General features: G+C 47.6%; 1 protein-coding gene across 2 annotated transcripts; it reads right to left on the bottom strand.

Moving 5' to 3' along the window:
- Positions 1-503: 503 nt before the first annotated feature.
- On the bottom strand, positions 504-8,947 carry GJB6 (gap junction protein beta 6). 2 transcript variants are annotated; one of them, XM_015120698.3, is made up of 3 exons: positions 8,832-8,947; positions 6,296-6,457; positions 504-2,032 (listed from the first exon to the last, which is right to left on the bottom strand). In XM_015120698.3, the coding sequence occupies exon 3, from the start codon at positions 2,015-2,017 to the stop codon at positions 1,232-1,234; it is 786 nt and encodes a 261-aa protein (XP_014976184.1). In that variant the 5' UTR covers positions 2,018-2,032; positions 6,296-6,457; positions 8,832-8,947; the 3' UTR covers positions 504-1,231. The 2 variants fall into 2 exon arrangements, with proteins under 2 accessions (XP_014976184.1, XP_014976180.1); XM_015120694.3 differs by lacking the exon at positions 8,832-8,947 and adding an exon at positions 7,566-7,647.
- Positions 8,948-27,541: the final 18,594 nt, after the last annotated feature.

Genomic DNA, 27,541 nt, shown 5'->3' with positions numbered 1-27,541 from the left:
ACCGTCCGCCGGCTGTCCCCATGGGCGGTGTATCATGCTGTGTCCTTTTATGCAGGGAGTGAGTTCACGGGTGTGCCGTTGCTCCCAGGAGCGATCGGTCTGCACCTGCCTCACCCACACCCACACTCACGGTATCTGTGTCCAATCTGGAAATCCTTGGGGGGAAAGAGGTTTCCCACCTCTGGGTGCTAAACTGTGGGTGCTTTTCTCAGTCACCACGGGATGAAGGCTTAAGACTTCCCTAACCTCTTCTCTTTCCAGGATGAACTGACCCTGAGGACATCATTCCTAGTGTCGTGCACGTGGCCCGCTCCAAGCTGAATGCCCCGTAGGCTGCTAAACTTAGCCTCTGCCCATTTGCAGTGAGGATGCAAGAATCCCTGTTGAGGTCCCAGGCCCCTCCACCCACAGTAACTGGTCGCCTTCCCAGCAAAAGCACCCAGCCCACGAGGGTTGGCAGCAAGCTGCCCAGATGCAACAGAAACCACAAGGCATGCGAAGGCTTAAGCAGTGGGGCCGAGCTTTATTGAGGTAATCACATTCGCTTTCAGTTGCTCGCAGTGATCGGCAAATAGGTGAGTTAAAAAAGCTCTCTGATTCCGTACTGTTCCATCTACCTTCAGAAAGCAGTAAAAATAAATTGTGCAATGAACACTTTCCACCTTAAGCATATCATGACAGTTCACAAATTTGCCAACAGACAATGCAAAACAATATTTACAAGATAGACCCTTTGTAAGTTCCAAATTTAGATACTTGTGGTGTAATTCTAAAACTAACACCTCATGTTTTCCAGGTAAGGAAGACCAGTCATTATAAAAATACTTTATATAAATTCAAAGTCAGAACTAAAAGCATCCAAGCCTATAAAAATATCTTTTCCTAATAAAAGTATCGATTTCTAGATAAATGTTCTTTATCAACAACAGTTACATAAATTTTCAGGAAGTACCCACTTTGTCAGAGTCCACTTAAAAGGAACCTGTCAAAGTGACTGCAATGCTCCTCTGTCAAGCAGTTTCTTGTTTTCAGAGATGGACCACATATTTGATCACGTTGTGTATGAATGGCGCAAGTATCCTACAAAAAGTTAACTCAAGTGTCTATTTATTATGAAAGTCATTTTTAAAGACAAACTCTTCAGGCTAGAGAAGGAACTTTCAGGTTGGTGGTGCCTTCTGGAGAAGACAAAAGTCTCCTTATGACGCAGCTACATTTTACCTTGAAATGTTTAGCTTGGGAAACCTGTGATTGCATTTTGACCACTATCTGAAATCAGCTCATTCATTTCATTCTGCTTACTCTCCTTTAGGGCATGGTTGGGGTGATTTCTTTGTGTCTGTGCTCTCTTTGATCTCCTAAAACACACTTTCAGCAGCAGGTAGCACAACTCTGCCACGTTAAGCAGCATGCAAATCACAGATGCAGAAATCATAAAAATGGTAAACACAGTCTTCTCTGTTGGCCTAGAAATAAAGCAGTCAACAAGGTTGGGGCAGGGATCAATCCCACATTTCAACACCCAGGGCAGGTGGTACCCATTGTAAAGGAAGTAAAACACATACATAAAGGCCGCTTCGAAGATGATTCGGAAAAAGATGCTGCTGGTGTACGTCCACCACAGCGACCCCTCTATCCGAACCTTCTGCTTTTTAATGTCCTCTATGTCTTTGAACTCATTCCTCTTGTCTCCTCGCCTGAACTTGCGCGTGGTTTCGTGCCTGTAGTAGGCCACGTGCATGGCCACCAGCAGCGCGGGGGTGGAGACGAAGATCAGCTGGAGGGCCCACAGCCGGATGTGGGACACCGGGAAAAAGTGGTCATAGCACACGTTTTTGCATCCCGGTTGCAGTGTGTTGCAGACAAAGTCCTCCTGCTCGTCGCCCCACACTTCGTGAGCGGCCACCACGAGGATCATGACTCGAAAGATGAAGATGACCGTGACCCACACCTTCCCGATGCTGGTGGAGTGTTTGTTGACACCCCCAATCAAAGTGTGCAGGCCCCCCCAGTCCATTGTGCCGGTTTATCCCTAAACAGACAAAAGCGGGCAAAGGTTTATTAGTGGAAGAGGCCCTGGGAAAGTGACACAGTGATATTACAGACTGAAGCCAACTTTATTTTAAGGTAGGCTGTGGTATTTTACAACTTCAACTCCCTGCCCTGCTAGTCTGAGGCTTTCTGAAAAGGAATGCTCACCCTAAAAACATTGTCATGCTTGGCCAGGTGCGGTGGCTCACGCCTGGAATCCCAGCACTTTGGGAGGCCGAGGTGGGTGGATCACGAGGTCAGGAGATTTAGACCATCCTGGCTAACAAGGTGAAACCCTGTGTCTACTAAAAATACAATAAAAATTTAGCCGGGCATGGTGGCGGGCACCTGTAGTCCCAGCTACTTGGGAGGCTGAGGCAGGAGAATGGGGTGAACCAGTAAGGTGGAGCTTGCAGTGAGCTGAGATCACGTCAGTGCACTCCAGCCTGGGCGACAGAGCGAGATTCTGAGATTCTGTCTCACCAAAGAAAAAAAAAAAAACTCATGTTTTTGGTCAGAAATAACTTTTCAGAGGAGGGAGTTCAGATCATCTTGATTCAACTGAATTCAGATCATATATTAGATTGCTGTTTGCATTAATCCAGGAACACAGGTAAACGAATTCATTTCCAAGCTCCCTTTTAATCCCTTTCTGAGCTGTTACACCGTTTGGCTTTATCCAAGGGCTACTCACCGAGCTTCCACAGTAGATTTTATTTGTTAAATAGCTTATTCAGGGAAAACAAAACTTCCATTGGAATGACATAATCTAGTTTACCCAACAGACTAAGAAGGGAAAAAACAAAATACTTACTAGCTTATTTATACAATATATTTATACTTAATTCTAGCTTGAATAACATCATCTGCCATACTCATGTGTTCTTAGGAAATCTAATATTGTCAACTACTGAGAAAGCCTCTTCTAAAAGAGACTCACAATCTTTTATAAAGATTGCTCCATTGTTCTCCAACATATCTTCAGTATAACCAAGCCCACGTTGGCTCTGCCTCCCCAGCGGGTCCTGTTTGTGCCAGGGGCGGCTGAGGAGGGGATCTGCTGCCCCTGCCACCCAGGGCCTCCTTCCCCGTTAATGCACTGATTCTACATCCCAAGAGAAAAAGGACTTCTTTACAGCTATGGACACTTTTGCTATAATTCAAACAGTTGCCTTCTTATCCTACACTGCCACAGAAGACTATAGAACTGGTCAGTATTCTCCTTTGAAAAAGAAAAGGAGGTATCACGGACCCTTTGAAGATTTTCAGAAAGTAAGAGACCCCTCCCCAGAGGAATTCACTCAGGCATTTTTTTACAGGCTGCCAGGGCATGAGGGAGTCACCAAAGTCCTTCTGTTCACCGGTCTTAGACTTTCTTGTCCCTGAATGGGTGAGGGACACCTGTCAGCCTCCCCCTCTCATGCCAGCCCCCTGGACCTCACGCTCTGGCCCACACACCTGCCCCTCTGCATTATGCTGGCTGCTCCTGGAAGCAGTTGGGGGAATGGAGGCAGCCTCTCCCCACCCAGGAGTGCCTTGGCCTCGGAGTGGGGTGCTACTGTGTGCCCCAAGGCAGCATCTTTTGGGAAAGTGACACAGTGATATTACAGACTGAAGCCAACTTTATTTTGAGGTAGGCTGTGATATTTTATAACTTCAACTCCCTGCCCTGCTAGTCTGAGGTTTTCTGAAAAGGAATGCCCACCCTAAAAACATTCTCATGCTTGGCCGGGTGCGGTCAGCAGACCTGTCGGAAAAGTCCGACTCCTAGTTCCGTTGGCTTTCTGAGAAATTGTTTTTTTTGCCCTTGGCTGCGTTATTAATATTAAGCAACAATTCTCCATTCCCCCCTCCCCAGCCCCCAGCAACCACCATTCTACTTTCCGTGTCTGTGATTTTGACTGCTCTACCGACCTCATAGAAGTAGAAAGCCACAGCACTTGTCTTTTGGGACTGGCTTATTTCACTCAGCATCGTGTCCTCGAGGTTCATCCATGTTGCAGCGAGTGACAGGATTTCCTTATTTGGGAGGCTGAATGCTATTCCACCGTATAGACGCTCCCCATTTTGTTTACTCATTCACCCATCGATGGACACTGGGTTGCTTCTGCCTTTTGGCGGTTGTAACACTACTGTGAGTAAGGTGTACTCATACTTTCTTCAAGACCCTGCTTTCAAGTCTTTTAGGTATCTCGATGTGAGATTGCTGGATCTCATGGTTATTCTATTTTTAATTCTTTAAGCATTTCTCTTATTTTAAAAATCAAGGTAGTTGCCCTCCTCCAGGAATTGGGCCCCTCTTTTCATTCTGAATAATAATATTCTCTTCTCCTGTGGAAATGCTGGTACTAAAAATCGGCAATGCACCTATGCGTTTAAAGGAAGAAAAGTAAAGGCGATGCCGAGCTTGCTGAGAAAAATGAGGTTAAACACAATACAAGCGTGTCTAGGCCCCCAGTCACTCAGGACAGTCTCCTGGTTCACAGCGTCCTCCTGCAAGAGCCACAAAGGCCCTGCTATTCGTAACAGCAGAAGTGATCCAAGGGAGGGGCTGTGTCCTCTCTCCAAACCTGCCCGGTCCTGAGTGGGCTGCCCCTAGGCGCTCAGTGCCCCTGAGCTGGTGTTTCCCAATCGAGACAGTGAGAGAGTGGCTCTTTCCATTCTTTTCCTGGTTGTGTCACTCCTGAGGGGCTCACCAACCAGCCCTCGAGATCTGCCCTGCGTATCATTCTCTGCAGGCCAACAAGCCAGGGAGAGGAGAGCTCCCCTTGCAAGTGTCAAGAGACAGGCCAGGGTGATGGGCCAGTTGAGGGTTACCAAGCACCAATTTCCAGCACATTGCTGCCATCACTGGCCAGTCCTGGCTGCCCCAGGAGATGCTCCGACTCATGGAGCTGTGGGAGGATGGCGGTAAATGCAGGAGACTCAGCAAGTTTTAAGGAAGACTCAACTCCACTGGCTGCTCCTGTCCTGACTTTCATGGGTGGACAGGGTGAGTGGACAGACTGCAGAGGGGCCCAGAGGAAGGATGTTGGGGGTTGGGGGTGGCAAAGAAAGCGCCAGCCCCCAGGCTCTCCCTTGTAAAAACACGTAACCACAGGGCATAATCTTTCACAAATCCTCTTGGTTGGAGAAGATTTGAAGGTTATTTCAATTTGTGAAGTTGTCACTAATTTCAAATTACTTTCCAAAATCATGACATCCACTGGGACCAGCTGCAGCTGTAGTAAACAAAGTACCTCTTTCCTCTCCTGCTTCTGGAGGGCTGGAGCCAATGGGAGGAGCTTTTTCAATACAAAGTAAAATATTAACCCTTTCTTCGGAAACCAGAGAGGTTCATTTTAACTGATACCTCTCTGGTTGTCTTTTAAGGAAAGAATAGATATGCTTACCTTCTGCAGTCTTCAACTTCTAAGAATGTGGTGACATTTAAACTTAAAAAGGTAAACTGTGTTCGGTTTTGTGGTAAATCTATTCATAGTGAACAACTTAATGCTGTATTCTTGATACTAAAGCTCCAGTTTGAAATATCTAGCTCTAAAAATAAGTAAACCATTGATTTTACTTTTGAGGATCCACACAGCATTATGAAGATAGATTATTCTTTCCTTTTACAACTCAAATAATTAAGATCGATTGGCATTTGATTGCAGTAATGAAATTTCTTGATTGTTTTAAAACTTCTTACTTGGGAAATTAATCACAACTAGCTTATTTAGCGATGCCATTATAATTTCACTAATGACAGAACCAAAACTAAAGCCCCCAAAGTTGGAGTGTTACCCCTCAGCATATTTTTCTAGATAGCTCTGTTCCACTTTCAATGTCATTTAGCAAAAAAAAAAAAATTTTTTTTTTTTTTTTGGGACAGAGTCTTGCTCTGTCGCCCAGGGTGGAGTGCAATGGCGCAATCTCAGCTCACTACAACATCTACCTCCTGGGTTCAAGTGATTCTTGTGCTTCAACCTCCTGAATAGCTGGGACTACAGGCACATGCCACCACACCTGGTTAATTAATTTTTTTTTTTTTTAGTAGAGACGGGGTTTTGCCATCTTGGTCAGGCTGGTCTTGAACTCCTGACTTCAGCCTCGGCCTCCTAAAGTGTTGGGATTACAGGCGTGAGCCATCACGCTCGGCCATCTAGGGAATAGTTGATAGATCTGAGAACAGCAACATGTGCCTCCCAATTTTGAAGGTAGCTTTGGATACTCGGGGAGTCTGCATAGATTAAAGGAAAACAATGTCAAAGCAAAACAAGCAAACCTGAGTCCTGTTTCCAACGACTGCCAGCGTTTCAGACTCGAAGAATGAGGGCAAGGTCCCTCTGCGAGGGTGTCAGAGCTCCTTCTCCTACCCCACTGGAGTGCCAGTGGGGCACAGTGATGATACGAATGTCAGTCTTTGCTCGGTCAGTGAAGATGTCGCCTGTTGAGGGAAAAATAGTAGTTGTTGCCATATTCCTTCAACTCCCCCCTACTCGCCGCAGTGTGTCCCCTGAATAAACTTTGTGGGTATTTTTCTTCATTCCCAGAGCTGTTATGAGGTAAGTTCAGAAATTGCCAGCTTCCTGATGCTCTGTACTTTGCACACATAAAATAATCCAAGGTGCTCTTTAGTAGGATCTTCTCCCTATCAAAATAACGGTAACACCCAATCTGAGGCCTCAAGCCCACTCCTTGAGAAATACAAAAAGGGACAGGGGAGAGTTTGAGACACTGGCTACTCCCTGATCCCCAAATCAGTGGTTTTAAAAAAATCTCCAGGCTCTTTGTTTAATCAAGAATAGATTTCTTTTGTCTCTAGAAATCTCAGGTCACCCAAGGGACAACCTGATAGTTGATTTTTAAATTTAGTGACAAAAAACTTCAGCAGCTGTCCTGATAAAGTAACAGCTAGTGATAACAATGGGTCTAGGATTCATATATTTCAAAATTAACTCACTAAAAGTGAAACATTTCTGTCTATGGAGTCCAGATGTAAAAATGGACAACTCATGGAATTATGTATGTTTCTTACATCATTTAAGAATTCAAAGAGTTAAAAATTAATTTCCATTAAGTTAAACTTTCTTTCTCTGGGTCTTGTTAGCAATATATGTTTGTTCATTCAAGCAAACCTGTGTCCTTTCCAAACATTTAAGCTCAACTAGATTGAAATGACCCTGGGAATAAAAATGGAGCAGGCCCTCTGGGGTTCCAGGTCTACGCTCATGCACTAAGCAACTAAAACAGAAATCATAACCTATGGCAGGTGGCCATTGGAAGGTTATGCCCTCACAGGCCAAGCAGCTTGGGTCAGAAATTACTTTCCCACAATTTTATCCCATTTAATATTTAAACTAATGTATGCAAACTGCTCACAGCACCTGGAATATTCAAACTGAATTAAAGATGCATGAAGAGGGCGTGTAAGTTAGAATTTTTCTTTCGCCATACTGAAATTGTTTAGCCAGATCTTCTGCACTTCTTTTCCTTCCTAACACTCAGAATTCAGAAGAGAAAACATAAGAAAAAAAGCATAAAGTCATCATTACCTGTATCAGAATTTGTTTAAAAAACAACCAGAGGGGCAGGTGAACGGGCCAGCGTCTTCCAGGCTTCAATCACTGCAGTGGCAGTGAGGTGCCCTCCACACCCCCAGTTATGTGACAGGCTAGAGCCCTGGTGTTCTGTCCTCAACACCCCCCTCCCCTCCTTGGCAGGCTTCAAGCAACACCCCCAAAGACGCTGCTGGGTCCAAACGACAGACAAAGCTCTCCACAGGAGCAGTTCTGAGCAGCACCCTGCAATTCTAAGGAGATTGCATGGGGGCAGGACATTTTCTTCTAGAACACTGGTTAGATTCTGCTAGAACTGGGGCGAGAAAAGAGTTGTATGGCATAAAATCTACTTGAGGGAAAAGAACAACCTGGCATGGTTAAATCAGACACTAAACAGAGTGCATGTCCACCCAGGGACACTGAGGTCGCTGGGCCAGTGTCCCCGCCTGGCTGCAGGTCCCTAGCCCCTCCGGGGGTGCAGAGCTGCGGGCAGGCCACGCTCACCCGGACCGTCCTGCTCCCCAGGAAGGGAGGCCAGCCCTGTTTGCAAAACACAGGATGCCCGTGACACCGGGGACTGGTCTCCTTCACCGACAGGAAGTGCCTGCACGTTTTAACTAAGATGTGTCACCAATTTCTTTTAATGACTGTCTTCCACGCTATTGTCACCAGCATTTCACAAGTTTCTCGGAAGCCCATCACGCAGCCCATACCCTGCGGTTCTTCGGGGACTTGTGCATCGGCCCAAGTCGAGGATTTGGCTGAACTGAGACCCGCATCCCAGACCTGGGGCTTTCTTCTTCCCAAATCCAAGGGGACACGCCGGTGACCCACAAAAGCTTAGAAAATCCAACACGCGGCAAATGAAACGGGGGAAAGGGGCACCGGCCCCCACTCTGGCCTCTTAGACACACGATCCGAAACCTTCATCAAACCTGTTGTGCAAGTCAGAGGGGACCACGCTGGGGTAAAAGTCAAACCAGTCCATCCTCGCTCCTCTGCGGACAGAGACCGGGGCCACCGGGCCGGGGCCGGGCGCTGCGGGCGGGAGGGTGCGGATGGAGGCAGGTGGGGGCCCGGCGGCCCCGCGCGCGGCCCGACCCCCGCCCCTGCCGGCTCCCGAACCCGATAGGAGCGACGGGGAGGTGGGACCAGCCGCCGACCTCGCCCGCTTTGGCTTCCCGGAGGAAATTCCTCCCCCGCGGGGCCCAGGTGGCGCCGCCGCTCCCCCCGCACGACCCCCGGTCCGCGCCCGTTTACCTGCTCGGCGGCCCTGGCGCGGGCTCTGCGCGGGGCGGCGCCCTCCGCTCCGGCGGGGCAGGCGGGTCGGGCTCGGGCGCCGCCGGCTGTCGCGCTCTCCTCGGCTGCGGGTGAAGACCGCGGCTCCCACCTGCCGCGCCTTTTAACCGCGCCCCACCCCGCCTCTGCCCTGACGCGGCTCGGGCGGGCTACGGGAGGCGAGCGCTGTCACTCCGCGAGCCCCGCGCCCCACCTGCCCTGGGCGCCCTAGGCGCTGGGCGCGGACCGTCCCCCGCGGGAGCAAGGGGTGCAGGGCAGGGGCTGTACCCCGGGGCCGGGTGCGCAGAGCGGGGACCCTTTTCCCGTGGCGGGGGGCGCAGGATGGGGGACCCCTAAGAGGTGCGCAGGGGCCCTCTTTCCGGCCCTTGGAGGGGACGGGGTACCAGGGATGTAGGGGGCTCTCCCTCCGGGGCGCAGCCCCTCTGCGCGGGTGCAGGTGTGGGGCGCCTGCCCAGGCCCTCGAGGGAGCCCTTCCTCCCTAGCGCACCCGTGGCGAGCAGTGTGAGGGGCAGGCTGTGAATTAAAGATGCATGAAGGACACATCCTCGGTCTTTCTGGGCACTCCAGCCTTCTCCTAGCCCGCGGGGTGCACAGCCCTCTCCTATAGCAGCCTGGAGGTTCTTTATTAATTAATGACCACTTAGAGGGTTGTTTTTATTAATTACCTCCATCCTTTGAAGCCTCCTCCGGGGAAGCGGAGCGGGCCTTCCTCGGGACAGTGCACCAGGAGAGACCCCATTGCCTCCCCGCTTTTCAGTCAAGACTAGAAAGCCCAGGGCCAGTACAGGGAGTGGTGCAAGGGCCGGTGGGGTGGAAACGTGGGAAGCTATTTAGGGACCTGGCTTTACAGGTTCAAACCTGTCATGCATCGGACAAAAGATGTGTGCCTTGCTTATTCTACGAAACTGTTTGGTAATTAAATGTCCCCACCTAAACCATATGCCACTTGTTGGGTCATATTCTCCCATGAAACAAGATGTCTGTTAAAGGTCGTGGAAGTTGAGCCAAGACTTATAAAAGTCCACCTTCCAAAATATTTTATTTGAGGAGAACGAGGTTCTTAGAGAATTTGCCCGAGTCAAGTTTTAAAAACTCTGGGGAAGTCCTGGAAATGGCATTGAACCTGGAGGGTGGAGAGACACAGAAATCTCTAGGCCTTTTTTTTTTTTTTTTTTTTTTTTTTTGACGAAGTCTGGCTCTGTTGCCCAGGCTGGAGTGTGGTGGTGTGATCTCAGCTCATTGCAACCTCTGCCTCCCTGGTTCAAGTGATTCTCCCGCCTCAGCTTTCCCAGTAGCTGGGATGACAGGCACCCACCACCACGCCTGGCAAGGTTTTGTATTTTTGATACAGCTGGGTTTCTCCATGTTGGCCAGGCTGGTCTCGAACTCCTGACCTCAGGTGATCCACTTTCCTCAGCCTCCCAAAGTGCTGGGATTACAGGCCTGAGCCACCGCACTGAGCATCTCTAGGCTTTTTTTGTTAGACATCCATCCTCATACTGCCCAGATGTGCCCTGTGCAGTGCATCTTGGGTGTTCTCTCCTGCCCCACACAATTTAACCGCGGTGGACTTCCCAGTCTCCTCTCCATTCCTCTCCCAAACAGATGCTTCAGCCAGGATCAGCTGTTTGCACAGTAAAATAATTTTTCTAAGCAGATTGTAAACTTCTTTGGGGATTATAAACAGTTTAAGCTTTTTCTTCTTCTTCTTCTTCTTCTTCTTTTGCATTTCTACAATACTAAGTACTTTGCTCATAGTATGTGCTGCTCCATGAGTATTTGAATATTGCTTGGCAAAGCTGAACTAGCATAGCAGATAGTCCTGGAAATAGCTTTTGTGTTTTCTAAAGCATGCCCTGTTCTCAATCCTGCACCTGGTTCCATGCAGTACTGTGTCTGAGCATTGACATTCTGGACCAGTGGAAATTGTTCTAGGACTGGTGCAGGATAGAAGTTTCAAACCAAAGTTGTTGCAGATAATGTGTTGCATTTGCTCAGGTGTCTAAAATAAACCATCTCATCACTGTGTAAAATATCTCTTTTTCTGTTCAGATTATCTATATTAGTCTGCATAGCCTTAACACTGAACACTGACCTTCAGTTTTTGCCACTCATCAGATAGTCTTGTTGCAGCAGAAATTAAATGTGGACTGTATAAAACTTAAGGACTTGATGGGATGCTCATTTGAAAACTGAAAATTAGTTGTCTTAGTCCATTTGTGTTGCTATAACAGAATACCATAGACTGATAATTGATAAAGAAAATAAATTTATTTTTCACAGTTCTAGAGGCTGGGAAGTCTGATATTGAGATGCTGGCATCCAGCTGGGGTTTTCTTGCTGTGTCTTCCCATGGCGGAGGTGGAAGGGCAAAAGAATGAGAGGGATAGGGAAAGAAAAGAGAGGTGGGAGTGGAGAGAGGGTAAGGGGGTCAAACTCATTGTTTTTTCAGCAACCCACTCCCAAGATAACTAACCCACTCTAGAGATCACAGCATTAATCCATTCATGAGGGCAAAGCCATCATACCTCATCACCTCTTAAAAGTCCCTCCCATCTTTCAACACTGTTGCACTGGGGATTAAGTTTCCAACACATTAACTTTAGGGGACACATTCAAGCCATAGCATTCTGTCCTAGCCCCCAAAATTCATGCCTTTCTCACATGTGAAATACATTCATTTCATCCCAATAGTCCCCAAAAGCTTAACTCTTCCAGTACCAACTGAAAAGTTCAAAATCCAGAGTGCCATCTAAATCAGATGAAGCTGAGACTCCAAGGCAGGCATGACTCGCCTGAGGCAGACTCACTTCCAGCTGTGCACCTGTGAAATCAAAACAGACTAACTACTCCCAAAAGACAACGGTGGGGCAGGCATAGGAGAGGTATTTTCATTCCAAAAGGGAGAGATAGGCAAGAAGAAAGGGGCAACTGGTTCCAGCTACATCTAGAACCCAACATGCATGTGTTAGGCTGTTTTTGCATTGCCACAAAGAAATACCTGAGGCTGGGTAATTTATAAAGAAAAGACAGGCCAGTGTGGTGGCTCACGCCTATAATCCCGCACTTTGGGAGGCCGAGGCAGGAGGATTGCTTGAGTTCAGGAGTTCAAGACCAGCCTGGGCAACATAGTGAGACCTCATCTCTACTAAATATATATATATATGCTGGGTGTGGTTGTGTGTGCCTGTAGTCCCAGCTACTCAGGAGGCTGAAGCAGGAGGATTGCTCGAGTCTGTGAGCTATGATCTCGCCACTGTGCTCCAGCCTGAGCAACACGGTGAGACTGGTCTCAGAAAAAGAAAAGGAAATAAATTTAATTCAGTCATGGTTCTGCAGACAGATGCATGGTGCTAGCATCTACTTCTGGTGAAGGCCTCAGCAAGTTTCCAGTTATAGGGAAGGCCAAGGGAGATTGTCCCTTCCCCCAATTTATTCATGCGTACAATCATTCATTGATATCTATGAACTCATGGATATTTATTTTAGACTTTGGATTATTATTCTTTATTTTATTCTTTCATCTGGCTCCTGTTTCCCTTTTGATGCACACCCATCTTTTTGTGTGTGTGTGTGTGTGTGTAGCATTTTCTTTCTGGCACTCTAAGATGCTCTAGACCACTTGGCACACTGTGCTCCAGCCCTAGCATCAGCCATTTCTCCGAGGCATCGCGGAGCACTGTTTGTGATGTGCGCTGGCTCACTCACTGTCTGCCTTCCCACTCGACCGAGGACTCCTTGCAGCAGGAACCATGGCTGGCTGCGTGGTCCAGCGCTTTGTGCCCCTGTGCAAGCACTAGTGCCATGTTTGATGCATTCTGGGGCTCAGAAAGTGTTTGTTGAATGAATGAATACATTTGAGAAGTAACTGTTGAATGGACTAATTCCAACTATTCAGAGAAGGGTCTGGTAGGTGAAAATACAAAGAGTAGTTCCCAGAAAACTTATAATCAGTCAGATGCCTTGTACTTCAGAGAGGGAAGCTGTAGGGTAAGGATGGGACCTTGTGCTGACCCTCCAGACAGTTGGGTTCTAACTGAGAGGTGTGACACCTGCTATTAAAGGGACAGGGGCTGTTAAATATGAAGGTGTCCCCGATCCAGTCAGTGGTCACAGGCATTCTCAGTGAGGTACAGAGTGCAGAGGTACAGACCAGACGGTCCTTATGTCCACATCCCAGAAATGATATTGTGGTCATCAAAGCCACAACTGTCTGGATGCAAAGCCACAGTGCCAACGTGACGATTTTCTCTGGGAGACGCCTCTGGCCGGGGATGTGCTTGGTGGGAAGGCCCACTTGGGTGCCCAGTCTCCTCTCACATGGCTTCTGCCAAGCGTAGAATTAGATCAGAAAAAGTGGGTGCTTTATAGGGTTATTTCTCTGTCCAGTATCTGGTGTACCATCCAGAGCCAGGCTTACTGCCCAAAACAGCGCTAGACTCCTGGCCTTTGACTCACTGCTCTCTGACGGCACACAGAGCGCAGCCCTTGTTTGCCTTCACCTCCCACACCCGTGTCGGCGTACGCCTACTTAGGGTGTGACTTTTTCCCATTGATACAAATATCCGGCCTGGTTTTCTTATTTTGCTTTGTTTTTGAATGAACTTTAGTATTTCCAAGGTTTCCTTAGTAACACGTCAGTAATTTCTGAGATGAAGATATTTCTGCAGCACTCATTTTTGGGGGGCATTTCCATGACCTTAAATCCACATCTTGGGGTGACTTGCTATAATCCTGTTAGTTCTGGGCACAGAAGCGTGTATTATATAATAATGTCACACAGAAAATTGTTTCACAGTACGAGACACGTGAACGCCACAGTACGAGACACGTGAACGCCACAGTACGAGACACGTGAACGCCACAGTACGAGACACGTGAACGCCACAGTACGAGATACGTGAACGCCACAGTACGAGACACGTGAACGCCACAGTACGAGACACGTGAACGCCGAATGCTGTTCTGCAGGGAATCAGGAGAGAGCTCAGTGAGAGTGAAGACCTGGGAGAAGCTTCAGAGCCTGAGCAGAGAGGAGATGGTGGCTGGAGGTTCGGGGGGCCGGCATGTGGCCACTGGCAGGAGTGTGGTGAGGAGATGAGCGGGCCTGGCTGCATGGGAGGCTTGTACGGGGGAACAGGGGGACATGACAAGGCCAAAGTCGGGGGAGGGTTGTCACCCCCAGGACCATCTCCTCACACTCAAACCTGCCTGTGCTCCTGAGTTCCAGAGGAATCGAGTCAGTCCACAGTGGCTAGGAGGAATGGTGAGTTGTCTAAGAAGGACCTGGGTGGGAGAGAAGGTAGAGCTCCAAAGCTGAGCCTTGCAGGAAGGCAGCTGGGGAGAGCCAGCCATGGTGGGAGGCAGGAGGAATTAAGGGGGAGGAGGCCAGGCCAGAGAGGGGCCAGCATGGCTGTGTGCTGACCACTGACAGGTGGAGACGATTTCCAGAAGGATGGTGTGTTACTCGGGGCACTGCAGAGGAGAAGAACCCGAGGATGTGTGTGTGTGTGTGTGTGTGTGTGTGTATGTGAAAATACACACACACGCACACGCACACAGAGCTTGATTTTAAGGAACTGGCTCTCTCCACGTGGGGCTGGCGAGTCCGAAGTCTGCGGGGCTGGCTGGAGGCCCAGGTGAGAAGTGAGGGTTCCTCCTGGAGTCGGAAGGCAGTGTGGGGGGGACTTCTTCTTCCTCGGGGGTCCTCAGGCTTCTTGCTTCTGACTCCCCCCATCGGATGAGGCCCACCCCCAAGGCGGAGGGGCATCTGCTTTGCTCAAGTCTAGCGATTTATGTTAATCTCACCTAAAAGGACCTTCCCGGCCACATCTAGACTGTTGCTTGGCCAAACATCTGGGCTCCACAGACCAGCCCAGCTGTAACCACAGGTGGGTTCGTTCTTCCTCCCAGCAGAGGCTTCGGAGTCCTGCTACGCTGAAAGTTCTAGGGCCACCACGGCCCACAGGGCTCCTCCTCCCAGGGGCCGACGGTTGAGCGGGGCAGCCAGTAAGCCAGAAGGTGCAGGCCCATAGGGAGGGCTGCCGAGACGGCGCCAGGGCAGCAGGTGCCAAGACAGGTTGAGAACAGGAGAGCAAAGGAAGCACACCTAATAAAAAGGCTTGTTCAGACCCTCTGTGTACGTGTGAGGCCGACGAAAAGGAACCACCACAGATGGTAACAGTTATGATACCTGCTATCGGTGATTTCACAAGTCATCTTAATTTGTTATGTTTTTCCCACAGGGACTGTGTAATACATTTATTGTAAGAAACAAGATTAGGCCGGGCGCGGTGGCTCAAGCCTGTAATCCCAGCACTTTGGGAGGCCGAGACAGGCGGATCACGAGGTCAGGAGATCGAGACCATCCTGGTGAACATGGTGAAACCCCGTCTCTACTAAAAAAATACAAAAAACTAGCCGGGCGAGGTGGCGGGCGCCTGTAGTCCCAGCTACTCGGGAGGCTGAGGCAGGAGAATGGCGCAAACCCAGGAGGCGGAGCTTGCAATGAGCTGAGATCCGGCCACTGCACTCCAGCCTGGGCGACAGAGCGAGACTCCGTCTCAAAAAAAAAAAAAAAAAAAGAAACAAGATTAAAAAATAAACTAGAAGAGACAAGGGATATTTAAGAGTATCATTTTCTTATCCTTTGTTTAAAAATAATGAAGACTGTATTGTAAATGTAATGGGAATTGCTCTTTGAAAATGAAGTGATCACTTGCTGATAAGCATCCCATTCATGCACTACGAATGCAGCCTTTACAGCCGTAAGCTTCTGACATGGTTTTGTTGTTGTTGTTGTTGTTGTTTACTTTTGTTCCCGGACCAGTTTCCAAAATACAAGTCTTAAGGTACGGGAGTCTTAGCCCAGGCATATTACCAAAGACAGTTATCTGGCCAGGGCTTGAGCTGAACACAGCCATTGCGATTTTGTTGGGGGCCTGAGGTAAGAATTAAGGCATTCAGCATAGAATATTGGGATGCACCATGAGTCCACTGGCATTACTTGCATCAGTAAATGAAAAAGGTGGTTTAAGTCTATGCCTGACTTTCCCGTTAGTTTCCAGGTGACCTTTGGGGGAACGTTTTTTTTTTATTTTTTATTTTTTTGAGACGGAGTCTCGCTCTGTCGCCCAGGCTGGAGTACAGTAGTGCGATCTCAGCTCACTGCAAGCTCCGCCTCCTGGGTTCTCGCCATTCTCCTGCCTCAGCCTCCCGAGTAGCTGGGACTACAGGCGCCGCCACCTCGCCCGGCTAGTTTTTTTTTGTATTTTTTTTTTTTAGTAGAGACGGGGTTTCACCGTGTTAGCCAGGATGGTCTCGATCTCCTGACCTTGTGATCCGCCCGTCTCGGCCTCCCGAAGTGCTGGGATTACAGGCTTGAGCCACCGCGCCCGGCCTGGGGGAACTTTTTTCCTACCCTGTCTTGACGATAATGAAGCATGTTCGGTTGTCCAGGTCCCAGTCCTTCCCAGCGAAAAGTGCTTTAGCACAGCCTTTCCACAGTCCGCAGAAGCTCGGCTCCTTTGGGGGAAGCAGTCCTTGGCTTTGGGGTCCCTAACTCCACTTGCAGCAAGTCTGAAACCACACTTTCAGCTGATTCTGGGTGTTGTTCCCATGTGCTGGTGGGATTAAAGGAAATCTAAGGGGCTAGAAAGGAAGGCCCTGCCCTGGGGAGATAGCAGGGAGGAGCTAATGACTGCAGAGTCCCCCTCCCCACCTTAAATGCTACCTTAAAATCTCCCACAACAGAAATGCCTTCCCTCTCCAGGCTTCCTAGCAGAACTCAGCCTTCCTCCAAGGATGGGATTATAATCGTGTTTACTGTTTATCAATAAATGGTATGGGTTAGGCATTAGCTCTACCTTCCAGCAGTCCTACAAGAGGGGTCATATTGTCCCTGTTTTACAAGGGGGCCATTGTGACTTCAAGAGGCCTCCCAGCTAGCAGGTGCCAGAGCCTGGTCAGGCCGTGTTTAGCGCAATTTCCAACTCTATGGCCTTTCTCTACCTGGCACCACCTTTGACTCCTGTCTCCTGGAACCCGATTCACTCAGCCTGCACACCTCTGCTCTCCTCCCATCTCGTGGGATATTTCAGTCAATGCTGCCTCAGCTCCTGCTCCTCAGTGCCTGGCTGTGGCACAGCTGTCATCTGCTTAGCCAAGATTCTGCGTGCTTTCTGGACGGTGCCAGGTTTGGAGGACTTACCTCCAGCCATGGCCCAGCTCTTGTTAATGACAGATCCCCAGACAAGTCACCTTTGCTGCCTTAAATTCTCGCCAAGGAAAGTTCCCGGAAGCACCTGCAGCCCAGCAGATGCTCCCTGAAGCTCGCCTCTCGCTTTCCTTCCCTTTCTTCTTTGCTGTTCTGTCCTCTTATTCCTTTCTCCCCAGTGTCCTCCTTGGTCCAGTGGGGATGTTGAAGCACCTGGCAGAATTGTTGGAGTCTTATACCAGACCTTGTCTCTGAAAGACTGGCTGCAGTCTCTGGAATGCAGTAGTCTCCATCTTCACCCCTCTCTATTCCTATATGACATTTCCCACTCAATGAAAAGCCTTCAGCTGCTGACAGTCTCATTTGTGTCACATTTCCTAGCCGTCGCCCTTCCTCTCTTGTCTTGCCAGGTTGTAATTTGATGGTGTCACTGCAGCGCGAGTTTGGGTCTAACCTCAGTGTGGATGGTGTCGTGCGGAGGCTGGGTGGCTCCTTTGTTCCTGGGATCCCCATTGCGTCACTCAGCGCCCGGGCTCCTTGGTGACATCTTGCTGGACGGCTTCAGCCTCCTGCACACGCCCAGGTGTGCCCAGGTTGTCTGTACTTGAAGACATCCCAGGGAGATGTCACAATGTCCCCAGCTGAACCTTCGGCTGAACCTAGCATTGTAGAGGGTTCAGCCAAGGAGAACAGTCCAGGCCTTGGGGCCCAAAGCTGCCCCCTGGGTCTCTTTTGCCTTCACCTATTGAAACATGTGTTCAGAACAGCTCTTTACTCCTGTGGGTTCTTTAGAGTTGGCTGACTTTAAACAGCATATCTATCAGTCTGAAGATTTAGGTTTTGGGAGCAAAGGCGACTCACTGGAGATGGGAGAGTCTTTTCAATAAATGGTGCTGGAACGACTGAATATCCAAATACACACATACACAAAAGAATCTAGACACAGAATTTACACCTTTAACAAAAATTAACTTGAAATGGATCACAGACCTAAATGTAAAATGCAAAACTTCAAACCTTCTAGAAGATAACAGATGAGATAATCTAGGTGACATTGGATTTGGGGATGACTTTTTAGATACAACACTGAAAGCACGATCCATGAAAGAAGAAATCAGTAAGTTGGACTTCATTCACTTCATTCACAGTAAAACCTGCTGCTCCGTGAAAGTCACAGAGCACTAAGGAAATCAGAAGACAAGTCACGGGCTGGGAGAAAATAGCTGTAAAGCATGTATTTGATAAACGACTGGTATTCAAACTACACAAAGGACTCTTAAAGCTCAACAATAAGAAAACCAACAACCCAATTAAAAAACAGGCCCAAGCGTTAATAGACACCTCATCTGGAAGATAGACAGATGGTAAATAAACATGTGAAAACATGCTTCACATCATATGTCATCAGAGAAATGCACATTAAAACATACATGAGATACCACCTCTATTAGAATGGCCAAAACCCAAAACACTGAAAATATCAAATGGTAAGGATGTGGATCAATGGAAACTCTCATTCATTGCTGGTAGGAACGCAAAATTGTACAGCTACTGTGGAAGACCATTTAGCAGTTTCTTGCAAAGTTAAACATAGTTACCGTAAGATCCATCAATCAGATTTCTTGGTATTTACCCAAATGAGTTGAAAATGCTTTCACACAAAAACACAATGTTTATAGCAGCTTTATTCAAGTAAAACTTGGAAGCAAGCAACATGTCCTTCAGAAGGTGGCAGATAAACCAACTATGGTACATTCAGACAATGGAATATTACTCAGCAACAAAAAGAAGTTAACTCTCAAATCATAAGATATAGAGAAGCCTTAATGCACATTGACACATAAAAGAGACCAATCCTAAAAGGCTACAAACTGTGTGATTCCAACTAGAAGACACTCTGGAAAAGGCAAAACTGTGGTTGCAGTAAGATCATCAGTGGATTCTGGGGCTAGGGGAGGAGGGAGGGATGCACAGGTGGAGTGCAGAGGACGTTTAGGGCAGGAAAACTCTTCGGCATGATATTAAATTGTGCACACATCTTTAGACATTTGTCCAGACTCAGAATGTACAGCATCACGAATGAATCTCAGTGTGGGCAGTGGGCTTTAGTGAATAATGATGCATCAATATTGGTTCATCAGTTTTGTCAAGGGCCCCACACTAATGCAAGATGTTAACAAGATGGGAAACTGTGTATAGGGGGAAGGTATATGGAAACCCTTTTCTGCTCAATTTTTCTGTAAACCTAAAACTGCTCTAAAAAATAAAGTCCATTAATTTTTAAAAAGCCCTTTGGTTCTTTAGCTTAATGTCTTGCTTTAATTCATATAAGAGTATTATATACCTAATAGCCTTTACATACAATAAAACATTACAAAACAATAAACGCTTAAACATTTTTTCTCTTAATAATTTCTCTATTATTTCCTGTATTACTTTTCTTTTTAATTCATTCAACAAATACTTGCGCAATCACCATGATCCAGGCCTCACACAGTGCCTTGTACATACGAATGAATGAGTGAAAGAATGAATGAATGAACGAATGAATTGAATGAATGAACGGGTGGGTGAGTGAGTGAGTGAGGCTGGCCCTGCAGGGAAACATTAAACTATAGCCCATTTGCCTTTCAGCACACGATGATTTTACCTCTCTCTTTCTCCTCTGCTCTCCCTCCTCTCACCCCTATCTTTATGCCGAAGGCTGCTCCAGCCTCCACAGACAGGGTTACTCATTTACAGTTTCCACGCTGCAGCTTATTAAAAGGTTTAGGGGTTTCACATTTTAGTGAGTCAACCAAGAACAGGAAGCAAGCAGACCCTGAGGCGGCTCGTTTAGAAAGCTCCATCAGCTTTCGTGCCTCACATTTGCAGGATGGGTTTTTCAAAGCATTTATTTTTACGAGCAGCCAAGTAGAGTTGGACACAGTCATTCATCTACTCAACAGTTAGACCCTCATTCAAGAAAAGAGCTGACAGCCAAGCCAGGTTATCTGCAGAATCTGACCTAACTTCAGCCTCTAATGCAGTAGACTGGACCTGTCTGGGCCCAATTGTGAGACTCTGACCCAATGCCCAAGCCACATTTTATCTTCTGAGGCTCCTGTATCAGAGCTCTATAGCTAAAATAATCCAGGGAGACGGAGTCCACTGTCTTAACCGTGGAAACAAGATTGTGTCCCACTACTTCTCTTTAGAATCTTTACCTAGAGACTTGGTTCAGCTTTCCGTGATAATAACAGACTTACATAATATCTTATTGCAGAACCTGGAACGATCAACATCTGTCTTTAAGCTGATGACGTGCTGTCCTAGCTAGTGTCAGAAAAGCAGCTGAGCCTCCATCCTTCCATATTTAACCCCGTTGTATTTCAGTGGCACCAAACTGTGCTAGCCTTTCCAACAGGTCCTTGCTAACCCAGAAGCCATCGCTTGCCCACTTGAACAGGGCAAATAAAATTCCATGACAGATGAATAGTGAAGAATTTGATTTGGTTTGTCTCTTTTGTGCTAGTTTCCCACTAGAGCTAGGAAATAGAAAAGCAGAAACTTATTATTATTTATAATGCTCAATTTTGTTACACAGCGAGGGAAGGAGAGAGGGGAGAGGAAAAGTGTGGTGCTGAGTTCAGGTGTAAGAAGAGTTGTTGAGTGCTGTCTGCAGTGCTGGTTCCTTCTGAGTCCCCTGTTTCAGGTAAGGGCATAGACAGCCTCCCCGTCTCTGGCTGAACCTCATCATCCTCAGCAGTCCATCCTCCCCCATCCTCCATCAGCCAGCATGTCCATTCTTTCTTCTGGTTTCTCCTGTGTCTCTCTTCTTTACCTGTTCAGTGACTTAATTCAGGCCCTTGTCACCTTTTTTGTTCATTTAATTCACTCAACAGTCATTTGTTGAGTGTCTACAAGTGCATGAAGCCCTGGAGATCCGTGGGCCTGTCAGGCTTCACCCTGCTGGCAGGGCCGTGGGAGCCGGAGGAACGTTAAACCGGTGACCTCAAGTTGGAGGAGGATTTCAGAGGGAGGGTCAGGGTGCCCCGAATGTGGATGAAAGGCGAGTGCACCAGCCTGGGGGCACACAGAAAGCTTACCTGAGGCTGTGACATTTAAGTTGAAACCAAACAAAAGGGCCACGGTGGCAAAGGGGTCCTTAGTCAGAGGGATTTGCAGACCTGGCTCTGGCTCTTGTCTCTCTGCTCCCCCTCGCTGCTGAGCTGTGCTTCTGAAACAGCCGGGAGCACCTCTCCGCACTCCTCACTTTCCACAATGCTGGTTTGTTGTCCACAGAACAAGCCGTTTTCCTCTGAGCAGCTCCTCCCGTGGCAGCTCACCTCCTGCACTCCTTCACGGGAACCACCTGCACTGCTCCAGGAGCACCCCCTGCAGCTCGGTGTCCCGTGCCTCTGTGTCTTTCCCTGCATTTGGTTTTTGCTTTCTCCATCTTGAAAAGTCATTCTTGTTCTTCAGAGCTCGGCTTAGAGGTTGTTTTACTGGGTTCCCATTAATAATAGTAATTTTTCCCTTGGCTATTCTGAAGTTTGTCACACATATCAATCATTTAGTGTCCAGACCATTCCACCATACGTTATATTGGAGGTTTATTTGTATGTCTTTAGCGTAAATGACCCTTGGGGATGGAAACAACATCATTGCATCTTCCAGGATCAGCACTAACACCGACACTAGCATCAGCACCAGCAGCAGCACCAACACTAGCACCAGTACCAGCACCTAGCATCAGCATCAGCACTAGCACTTAACATCAGCACCCAAACTAGTATCAGCACTTAGCACTCAGTGCTAACACCAGCACCTAGCATCCAGCATCAGCACCATTACCCAGCACCCAGCATTAGCACCAGCACCCAGCATTCAGCACCCAGTATTGGCACCAGCACCTAGGGCCCAACATTAGTACTGCCACCCTGCGCTGGCACTGAACACTAGCACCAGCATCCAGCCTCCAGTAAAATATCTTGTATGATGCAGGGTTTCAGTGAATGTTTGTTAAATTGAATTAACACTCACTTTTGTAATTCAATTAATGACTCCAAAGCAGATTTTTCCCATACTAAGAAATCATCATTGCAAAGTTACAACTCTATGGGTATGAGATTGCTGTAAATGTTTTTGCATGTCATTAAAAAGTAATACCCTATAATTGCTAACACCTAAGTGTGTGTAATTTAATATGGTGTAAGGAGTGACTGAGATATTTCCTAAACTTGTGCTGAGTGAACGAGGTTAAGCCCTACAGAGCTACTGCAGATGGAATTAAGAAGATGGAGTTGAAAAGTGAACCCACAAAACTCCATTCTGTAAGCAAAAATAACACTAAGGCAAAGAATCATTTGTACCGAGCCCAGTTCTCCACTGCGGCTGTGATGGCCTGGCCCTCACCCAGCCCCACTGCAGGAGGATGTGGGTGGTTGGTCTCCAGGCCTAGTCTCAGGAGGTGCATTTCCCATGTTACTCACTAATGAAAGGAGGAGGTGTTATTAATGTTGGCTTACTGTTAATTGCTCAGTGCCCTACAGTTTAGGAAGAGTTTTTACATGATTTCACTTGAAAACAATTCTCAGTAGATGAGGTAGGTATTGTTTTCATTTTACAGAACAAGAAGCAACGGGTTCAGGATGGTTCATTTATTTCTTCATTTAACAACTATTTATTGGCCGTGGCTGTTCCAGACGCACAAGGTGAGGAAGTCGCCCTGGTGGGCGAGCAGGCAGCGACAGGTGCCTAAGTCCCCATGTGACTGCGGCGGAGTGTGGTGGATGCTAAACGTGGGGGCTGGCAGGAGTGCCTGCCTCCTGCCTCGGAGCTGTTGGGGTGAGCGTCCGGGATGCATGTTACACCTTGCCTCTTCACTCAGATTGAAAGTTGGTCTTCAAATGAAGAGGCCAACTCTATGCCTCTTAAGATTCTTGGGAACTCATAGCGCCCATTGGATCTTCAGCACGATCCCATGGAGGTATTTGAGTTGAACTTTTCACTTTCTGCCCCTTGGGGCCCAGCTACCTGGTGAAACTACTTGAGATCTTTGTTACTTGTGTTTGATCTGTGTTTTCTGGACAATGACTTTTTAGTTTTTAAATGGGTGGACTACTTAGAAACCGCCAAGAGCTGTTGTTACTTGTGAGTTCCTTCAAATATAAGCTGGATAATTAAACGCTGTGATATAAGACGTTTTCCCCTACAGTACTCACCAGTGTGTCCTCAGAGCCAAATCAGCCCTCAGGTTCCCACTGGCAGTCTCGGCCTCGCAGCAGAGTGCAGGGCAGCAGCCAGGCCAGCACCATGCCTTTCTCCTGGGGTGTCTGCAGGTCTGCCAGCCCCATCAGGGGCTGGACTCCACATGAGGTGAGTGGCTCAGGTACAAAGAGGCGACATCATTGGCAGGTGTGGGGGCTACCCAGAAGCCCTGCTCCCCACAAGAGTCATTGATGCAGCTTCCAGCATCCCCACGTGGGGTGTGCCTGGCGTGCCCATGGAAATGGCTTCCCAGTGGTGTTCAGTCCAGGTGCAGGTTATCATTCAGGCTGTTTCTACCATTGGGATGTTGCTTGGTGACATAATTACACATTCCATCTTTGTCTGTTTCCAGGAGAACAGAGTCCAGAAGTTAACTGCAAGGCAAATTATGAAGCAGAAGGGGAAAGATTTTGTTCGTACTTTGCCCATATCCCCATCAAGACCTGGATAATAACATCAACCTTTTCTTCACGGGGGCATACAAAGGTCATTGAAATGTTTGACAGGAAAATCATTTCCTTTAGGATAATGTTCTGATTTTACCACCTAGCATTGGCTTAAGTTAGAGTGAGGAGGTGTCGTCCACATCCCCGGCCTTGCGAGTTGGCCCTGTTTTCTTCAGGATGATGTGGGCCTGGTGACACAGAGATGATGTGTCATGATGCAGAGTGATATGCTGTGATTTCACCCAGAGAGCTGTCAGTCATACCCGAGCAACCTGCCAGTCCTGCAAGCCTGTGTGGCAAGAGCGCACAGGGAGCTCTGCAGAGTCAGCAGGGAATACATATTGGCTGACCAGTGCAGGATGGCATGGCTGGGTCAGATGGGCACACCCAGCATATGGCCCCTGGTTCTGAGCTGCCTGGCAAAGGGTGCCACTCGCCTGTTTCCACTCAAGATGAACACCAGGCAGGGGCCGCAAATCCTGGTCAGGTCCACCCTAGCAACATCTGAATATAACCCAAGTCTCTGTAAGGAGCAGTGGGATGGAAACCTGTGGCTTCTTAGGCAGTTCCCTGTAGCATCATGCATACTGACAATCACAAATCACGCATGGCAGTTCTAGTGCGTTCTTTCCAGTAGGACTGAGATGGAGTCCTCAGGCGGAAGTGGTCGATAGACTGGATCAGTGGATCTGGCCATGATGTCAGGCACCTAAGGTCCTGCCTGAGGCCCCATGGAGCTGCCTTCTCCACTTCTGCATCCCTTGCAAGCCTGCGTTCACCCGTTTGCTTCTTGGGAGGATGCGTTGCCCATCTCCTGACTGTGGCTCCTTGTGTCCCACGACCAACCATCACCTTCACTTCAGGTAAGTGAGAGAGAAGTGACAGAGAAGAGGAGGCCTTGACTGTGGGGCAGTCCGGGGACTGTGGAGCCAGAATCAGCAACAGCCGTTAGTTCTGTAGGGCAGCCTTTTCTGGGACTTCCAGGAGCGCAGAGCTTGGTTTCCGGTTACCACATTCTTCCTAAGCAGAGTCCAGAAATAGTTGCACCATCCCCCAGGAGGTGTCTCATCAGAGGGGAGAATCAAGGGAGAGGCAGCGACACCCGGGCACCCTAGCTTTGTGCAGGAGACAACAGCCATGCTGCGTTTTCATTGCAGTCCCCCCTTCAGTCGCCTTCCACGGGTTCTGTGCAGTGGGGACACCACAGCACTACGCTTGTCTTTCTGGCAACATTCTGACATCCTCCCTGTTAACCACTGTATTCTGGTCCTCAGGAACAGACACTTTTTTAGATTTATCATTTCACGTTAGTTAGTAGTAGTGTTAGAATCAAGGTCATTCCTAATATTTTTGTTTACTAATTGTGTTGAGTTTACTTCCAAGGCTTTTGTCTCTACTCAGAACTTTTTTTTTTTTTTTTTTTTAAAGACAGGGTCTTGCTCTATCATCCAGGCTGGAGTGCGGTGGTGTGATCTCGGCTCCCTGCAGCCTCGACCTCCGGGCTCAGGTGATCCTCCCACCTCAGCCTCCTGAGTAGCTGGAACTGCAGGCATGTACCACCACGCCTGGCTAATTTTTAATTTTTTTTCATAGAGGCTGGGTCTTGCTATGTTTCCCAGCCTAGTCTCAAACTCCTGGCCTCCGGTGATCCTCCTTCCTTGGCCTCCCACAGTGCTGGGATTCCAGGCGTGGGCCACCCCTCCCGGCCTCCGTCCTTCACATCCATCCTTCTGCCTTTGTGGCTTTGTTCTCTTCAGGGACTCTTAACCTGCGCTCCATTATGACCGGATCTCACTCAGGCTGCGACCCACCCGTCTAAGAAGCGATGACAGAAAAGCTCAAGGTGCTGCTCCTTTGAGCTGTTTTAAGTTGATTGTCTCATAACATTTTCAGGTGTTCTGAAAGCTGCTGAAGGAGCTCTCTTGAAGCAGAGAACTCTGTTGCATATTTCCAGTTCCTAAGACTGATCCAGGCAGCCGCAGTGGTGTGGGCGCGTGCGTGGAGGGGCTGTGGTGTGTCATTTTTCTTTTTTTTCTTTTTCTTTTCTTTTTTTTTTTTTTTTTTTTGAGGCGGAGTCTCGCTCTGTGGCCCAGGCTGGAGTGAGCGGCGCCATCTTGGCTCCCTGCAAGCTCCGCCCCCCGGGTTCCCGCCATTCTCCTGCCTCAGCCTCCCGAGTAGCTGGGACAGGCGCCGCCACCACTTCCGGCTAATTATTTGTATTTTTAGTAGAGAGGGTTTCACCGTGTTCGCCAGGATGGTCTCGATCTCCTGACCTCGTGATCCGCCTGCCTCGGCCTCCCAAAGTGCTGGGATTACAGGCGTGAGCCACCGTGTCCGCCCGTGTGTCATTTTTCAAGCATCTTCCTTTCTTGTGTGCACACTTACAACTATACATTTTGAACTCTAAGTATTGTTGTAGTTGCATCCCAACAACTTTGCTCTTGTATTATCGCTATTATTAGGTTAAAAATACTAAAAATATTTAAATTAAAAATATTAATGTTAACTAAAAATATTTAATGTTTTAAATTTTAAAAAGTTAAAAATCGATTAAATCGTTTGCTTATCTGGCAATGTGTTCTTTGACTCGTGATTTGAGTGTTTACTTAATTTACATATATTTAGGGTTTTTTGACAAATCTTACTGATTTTTAACTTATTGATTTAATCCCATTTTGGTCAGAGAAGATACTCTGTAAGACTTTACTCTTTCAAAATGTATTGAGGTGTGTTTTAAGGCCCAACATACAGTCGACCTTGGTGAACAGTTCAGGAGCTCTCGAAAATAATGTGTATTTCACAGTTGTTGGATGGATGTTGTGTTCTGTGAATGTCAACTAGGTCCAGTTGGTGAATGGCGCCATTCAGATTTTCTACTTCCTCATTGATTTTTTTTTTTTCTAGTTGCTCTGTCAGTTAATCAGAGGGGGTCTGCCTATAACTTACTAGACATGGCTACGTCTATTTTTCTCTTTAGTTCTTGTTTTTTTTTTTTTTTTGGACGGAGTTTCACTCTGTTGCCCAGGCTGGAGTGCAGTGGCTCGATCTCAGCTCATTGCAACCTCCACCTCCCAGGTTCAAGAGATTCTTGTGCCTCAGCCTCCTGAGTAACTAGGATTACAGGTGTGCACTACCATGCCCAGCAATTTATTTTTTAAAAAATTTTTGATAGAAACAGGATTTCATCATGTTGGCCAGATTGGTTGATCCACCTGCCTCAGCCTCCCAAAGTGTTGGGATTACAGGCATAAAGCACCGCACCTCACCTGTTTTTCTCTTTAGTTCTGTTAGTTTTTGCTTCATGCATTTTCAAGCTTTATTATTAGGTACACACACATATAATTGCTATGTATTTGTGATGCATTGGCCTTTTGATCATTATAAAATATATTTCTTTATCTCTGATAGACTTCTTATCTTGATGTCTATTTGATCTTAGAGTAAGATAGTCACTCCAGCTTTTATATAATTAGTATTTGCATGAAATATCTTTCTCCATCCTTTTACTTTCAATCTGTTTACATCTCTTTTCTTAAACTGAATCTTTTGTAAATAGAATATACTTTGGTCTGGCTTCTTTTTTCCCCCCAGTCTCTCTAATTTTTGCCTTTAGTTAAAGCTTTTAGTCCGCTTGCATTTAGTGAAATTATTGATATGATTGGATTTAATTTTGCCATTTTGCGATTTGCTTTCTTTTTCTTTTCCCTCTCTCTTTTTTCCCTCTCTGTTCCTCCTTTCTTTATTTCTTTGGAGTCCAT

The sequence above is a fragment of the Macaca mulatta genome, chromosome 17 (genome assembly GCF_049350105.2).
Source record: "Macaca mulatta isolate MMU2019108-1 chromosome 17, T2T-MMU8v2.0, whole genome shotgun sequence".
Classification (NCBI taxonomy): Eukaryota; Metazoa; Chordata; class Mammalia; order Primates; family Cercopithecidae; genus Macaca; species Macaca mulatta.
The sequence above is the reverse complement of the archived record's forward strand: the minus strand, read 5'-3'. Positions and strand labels throughout refer to the sequence as shown.